General features: G+C 39.1%; 1 protein-coding gene across 1 annotated transcript; it reads left to right on the plus strand.

The window, feature by feature from the left end:
* The first annotated feature begins 255 nt into the window (after positions 1-255).
* On the plus strand, positions 256-5,436 carry cdc23 (CDC23 (cell division cycle 23, yeast, homolog)). The gene is made up of 16 exons (XM_034890951.1): positions 256-438; positions 911-983; positions 1,214-1,351; positions 1,487-1,529; positions 1,626-1,731; positions 1,841-1,973; positions 2,251-2,428; positions 2,529-2,626; positions 2,925-3,006; positions 3,221-3,374; positions 3,691-3,810; positions 3,933-4,008; positions 4,094-4,155; positions 4,375-4,453; positions 4,941-5,060; positions 5,156-5,436. Exons 1-16 carry the CDS (start codon positions 326-328, stop codon positions 5,303-5,305), a joined length of 1,725 nt encoding a protein of 574 aa, XP_034746842.1. The 5' UTR covers positions 256-325; the 3' UTR covers positions 5,306-5,436.
* The last annotated feature ends 593 nt before the right edge of the window (positions 5,437-6,029 follow it).

Below are 6,029 nucleotides of genomic sequence, written 5' to 3' on the forward strand. Positions count from 1 at the left end.
TATAGATATAGATATAGATATAGATGTAGATATAGATATGTATAACATGGTTTGATTGCTAAGGTTATGGTCAGTATTTTTCACTCTGCTTGGTACTATTGTTACCCACATTACTCACAGGCCTGATTTATATATATATGTATAACATGGTTTGATTGCTAACGTTATGGTCAGAATTGCAAAAGCTGTGTATTTGTGACAAGACAAAATATCGACAACGGTTATTTTATTTTGGAAACAAGGAGGAAACAGAAATGATGTCATTCTTGGTGGGCGGAACTACCTCTTTGTAACTTCCACCAATAGCATACTTGCTTGGCAAAATATGAAAATGGCGGCTCTCTGTAGTGAGTTTGGGGACCTGGTACAGATCAAGAAACAGCTAATATCGGTGATATCGCTTTGTAAAGAAAGAGGACTTTTACACAGCGCGAAGTGGTGAGACTGACTATGACAAATGTGACATTAACTGACTGTCTTTTTGCTCTGGTACCGCTGTAACCTAAGCTTTAAAGCTAGCTAGTTACCAGTCAGTTAGCAACGTTAGCAGTGCTGTTGACAAGTCTAATTAGCTAGCTATAACATTGTAGCTAACTTTTACAAATACATTAAATGTGCAATATTATTGTTGCATTATAGTTAACAGAGTCGTTAAATGATTACTAGCGTCAACATAACGTTGTTATCGAGGTGTTAACGTTATATGACCTGTAACGTTGATGTTATTCCTTAACCATTAACCAACACCGGGCTGTAGCTACGTCGATTAATAACATGTATAACGTTAACGGCACTGGACAAAGGTAACTTCGTGCTGTTTTTGCTTGCTGCAAGAATACATCGGGTGTGGAAAAAATGATTGTAATCATTGGCAAAGTTATCTCACATGCTTCTTGTGTTTACATTTCAGGGCTTCGGAATTGGCATTTGCTTTGGACCCTCTTCCCAAAAATGAATTGCCCCCGTCATCTCCTTTTACTGAGGTTTGTATACTGCCTGGCCCAAGCCTTCCTGGGTTTAGTTAGTTTTCGTTATATCATTATTAACTAGCTACAATCCCCTTGAAATAGCTTTATGGTTTATACCTCATTATGTGTCATGCTGTCTGTCTGTATCATACAGTATATTCATTCTGCTCCAGTTCTCTATTGCAGCTGTACAATGCTGACACTAAGTGGGGACTTTTCTTGTTTATTGTCTTTTCCAAACACAGGAAGATGCACAAGACCTGGATGCACTTACACTGGCCAAATCCTACTTTGACCTGAAAGAGTATGACCGTGCTGCTTACTTCCTGAAAGGCTGCTGCAGTCAGAAGGCTTATTTCCTCTATATGTATTCTCGCTATCTGGTAAGATTCTGTAGAACATATCTGGCATGCCTGCATGCTGTGAGCTTTGATTTGATTTGATTTCATGACAAGACTGCTTTCACTTTGATTGTAATGCTTGCAAACCATTTTGAAAGTGTCCTCCTTTGTCTTCAGTCAGGTGAGAAAAAGAAGGACGATGAGACCGTGGACAGCCTGGGTGAGGACTTGTCTGTTTGGACTTCAAAAGATTACTGAAGATAAGTTTGCTACCTGTTAACACATAACTTTTTTGTGTTTTTCTGTGTGGTACTAGGTCCTCTGGAGAAGGGGCAGGTGCGCAATGAAGCCTTGCGAGAACTTAGGGTTGAGCTCAGTAAGAAGCACACTGCAGGAGAGTTGGACGGGTTCACCCTGTACCTGTAAGAACTTTTCCTCCAAAGGGTACACACTTTCCTTGGATAATGCAGAGGAACAGAGTCAGCTGTTTATAAACTGTGTATGTGTGTGTTTCTGGATGTGGGAACACAGATATGGGGTGGTGCTAAGAAAGCTGGACCTGCTGAAGGAGGCGGTGGAGGTTTTTGTTGAGGCAATACACACGCTCCCTCTTCACTGGGGAGCCTGGCTGGAGCTTAGTAACCTTGTCACCAACATCGAAATGGTAACCAGATTTGTATTTACACAGTCACAAATTGTAAATAGCATTGCCTCATTAACTCAATGTGCCCAAGTACACAGTAAGCATTTTACCCAAACTCAGTCCTCACAACACAGCCTCACGACTTTTAAACTAACCTTTTTTCCTCAGAAAAAGCAAAAAAAACTAAACAAAAACATTCTCTCATTCAGTCAGTTCAAAGAAAAAGAAGCTCCATCTCAGGTACTTACATGGATGGAAATGATTCCATCTAACTTGGTCTCTTGTTCTTTCTCCCCAGCTGAAGTCACTGTCTCTGCCAGACTGCTGGATTAAAGACTTCTTCATGGCCCACATGTACACGGAGCTGCAGATGATCAAAGAAGCGTTGCAGAAATACCAGAACCTCATTGAGGCCGGCTTCTCTAAGAGCACGTACATCATCTCACAGATTGCTGTCGCCTACCACAACATCAGAGGTTTATTTTCTAGATTTTTAATAAGAATGTTGCCTGTCAGAAGAATGTTAAGGGATCAGGTTTTAATGTTACATAACTCTTGTCTCTATTTTTATTCCAGATATTGACCAAGCTTTGACTCTCTTCAACGAGTTGAGGGAGCAGGATCCGTATCGCATTGACAACATGGACACATTCTCCAACCTGCTCTATGTCAAAGTGAGTTTGACACTTGTAATGTAAGGCCTTATTAATTAGTATTGAATAAATGTGTTTTCAAGTAATATTAGCCAGTAGGGAAGAAAGGACCTATCTTGATGCTTGTATTTGACCTCTGTGAGTCATGTTTTCAGTGAAGGATCAAAGTGAAAAAATAGTTGCTCTAGGACAGATTGAATTTTTTGTGAAGACCTATTTATAAGTCCAAACTATCTATCTATCTATATATATATACATCTATAAATCTATATATATATTTTTTTTTTTCTGTTGCTGATGGTAATGACTGCTTCCACAGAGCATGAAGCCAGAGTTGAGCTACTTGGCCCACAACCTGGTGGAGATTGACAAGTATAGAGTGGAGACTTGCTGTGTTATCGGTAAGTGTCGACCCAATTGATCAGTTTTTCAGTGATTCAGTGACAATTAGTTGAAAATTACATAAATACATAAATTATTGTATTGTGACTTGTCATCAAGTTTGTAATTTAGCAAAAAAGATTGACTTGAAGATTTGTCAGCTGGTTAGAAATGTTGAAGACATCATTTTGAATCATGGTATTTTTTGTAATAAGTGATGCATCATATTCACAGGTAACTATTATAGCTTACGCTCTCAGCATGAGAAGGCAGCTTTGTACTTCCAGCGCGCCCTCAAACTTAACCCTCGATGCCTCGGTGCCTGGACCCTCATGGGCCACGAATACATGGAAATGAAGAACACTTCGGCTGCCATCCAGGCCTACAGGTCAGACTGAAGATGTAGTAGAGCATAGACAGCCCTTATTTTGGTGTATAAATCAATGTCTTGTTCAATGTGCAAACAATGGAGTTTTTAATTATTGCCAGACCTTTCTCAGCAGTATGGAGGAGTCATACCTGCTACAGTATATTGTTTTTTGCGAGTTGTTTACTTATTTGTACTCATGTTTTCTCTATTTGGTGTCTGTCTTGTGTATCTGTATGTTTTCTGTTGTTGCTGTTGTATTTTATGGACCATGAGTCTAATAATAAAGGCTATCTATCTATCTATCTATCTATCTATCTATCTATCTATCTATCAGGCATGCCATTGAAGTGAACAAGCGGGACTACCGTGCCTGGTACGGCCTGGGTCAGACGTATGAGATCCTCAAGATGCCCTTTTACTGTTTGTACTATTATCGAAAGGCTCACCAGCTCAGGTATGGATTTTGACAACAAAGGTTTTTATGCACGTATTAATAAGAATGAAAAACTATTTAGAAAGAAAGTGTTTAAATTTGCAATGCTCATGATTTGTTTCTGAAATACAATATTTGTGTAGGCCCAATGACTCACGCATGTTGGTCGCACTGGGTGAAAGCTACGAAAAACTGTCACAACAACTTGAAGCTAAGAAGGTACACATTACAACTGTCAGCGAGTCTTGGTTTGCATACACTAAGGTCATTGGCTTGTTTTTGACATATTTTGTTTTAATTCTAGTGTTACTGGAGGGCATACTCTGTTGGAGATGTTGAGAAAATGGCTCTACTGAAGTTGGCAAAGTAAGTGTCTGACACTGTATCCTGAGGAAATACAACTGGACACCAATAAAACAGGTCTTATGGTCTAAAAACACTAGTTAATGTCATATTGTCTTTAACATTTAAAGAACAAAATGAAGATCCGGCTGCAGCTATTTCTTCCTGTTATTAGATGTTAACATGTTAGTTGTATCAACCAAAAATAGGGGCTAATTGTGAAATTTGCTTTTTCTTTGGCAGGCTCCATGAACAGCTGAATGAGTCTGATGATGCTGCCCAGTGTTACATGCTTTACATCCAAGACATTTTCTCTTGTGGCGTAAGTATTTTAAAGTATGTGAATACATACACACATTTTTGACTCTCCTGTCCACAAACATATGTTGGTGGTTGGCTGTATTTGTGATTTGTGATAGGCCCAGTTACAATAAAGGATTAATGATAAAAAAAGGAATTGTAAATACAACAGCATACAATTATACTTTGTGTCAGCCATTGGTGTTTGGCACTTTCTCCGTTTCAAAATGACAATCCCACTGTGCACAAAGCCACGGTTTTGTTTCTTGAGAAAGAACTTCACTGGCTGCCTGCACACAGCCCTGACCTCAACCCCATACAAGACCTTTGGGACAAACCAACCATCACTAAAATCCTTCCATGAGTGGAAGCAGTAGTAGCATATTAATGCCTGTGGTTTTAAAATAAGATGTTCAATCAAAATCAATATATTTGTGACAAGATGATTTTTGCTATGTATTGTATTTGTTTGGAAGAAATCTTTTTCTAATTAAATCTTGTCATCACAGGAACAGCTGGAGCATGCGGAGGTGAGCACAGCCCTGCGGTACCTGGGTCAGTACTATTTCAAGAACAAGCTCTATGATGAGGCATCCCTCTGCGCACAGCGCTGTTGTGACTACAATGATGTAAGTGTGCCTGCATAACGTGAGCATTGTGTTCTAGTTGCTGTTGTAGAATATAAGTAATAAGTAAATTGTGTCAATCGTCACTCTGCTTGTAGGCACGCGAAGAGGGGAAGGCTCTGTTGAGGCAGATTTCACAGGTCAGAGATCAGATTGAGACACCATCAGCTGATCTGTTTGCACCGCTCTCAAACAACACTCCCGTCAGGAGGGTGTCTCCACTGAACCTCATCTCCTTCACACCTTGACACTCACAGGATTTAAAATGGACAATTGGTGTATCCGACTGCTTGGTGGTTTGCCAAAATGACAGTGTTGGAAGAATTTACTTGTTGACTCATAGATTTGTTAATGACATTAAAGTAACATGTTTGTAAAATTGGCACTGCTTATCATTTTTGTTCGGCCATGCTGTCACTGTAAAAAGCTCTTGTAATAAATGCTGGGGATGGTTTGCCTGATGTACATACCTCAGTGCACTGATTACATAAGTTTCTTTAAATAGATTTAATACACATGCAGATTTGGTATAATTCAAGACTTTAACAGTGTAACAAAACAGATCCATCAGAGTAAAGAAGGTACACCTGGAACTACACAGACAGCACACAAACATGTTTGGACGCGCAGTTATGCCTCAATGCAGTAGAAATGCTAATAGATTAAAGCATATTTGCTAAGACTTCATTTCGCTGTAGTACTTAGATTACTCAAACCAATGTTTTTATAGATTTTATTGTAGAAAAGTAAAAAGTATTTACAGCAAAAGAGAAGGCGGTATACACACACATGCACTGTTTTTACCATACAGACCATTGCTATTGGCCAATGATCATAGTTACTGCTCAAGATCACCTCAATGTAGAGCTGAGCAATAATATATTGATATCGCGATATGAGACTAGAAATCGTCTTAGATTATGAATATCGTAATATGGCATAAGTGTTGTCTTTTTCAGGTTTTAAAGGCTG

Source organism: Etheostoma cragini, chromosome 13 (assembly GCF_013103735.1).
Source record: "Etheostoma cragini isolate CJK2018 chromosome 13, CSU_Ecrag_1.0, whole genome shotgun sequence".
NCBI lineage: Eukaryota > Metazoa > Chordata > Actinopteri > Perciformes > Percidae > Etheostoma > Etheostoma cragini.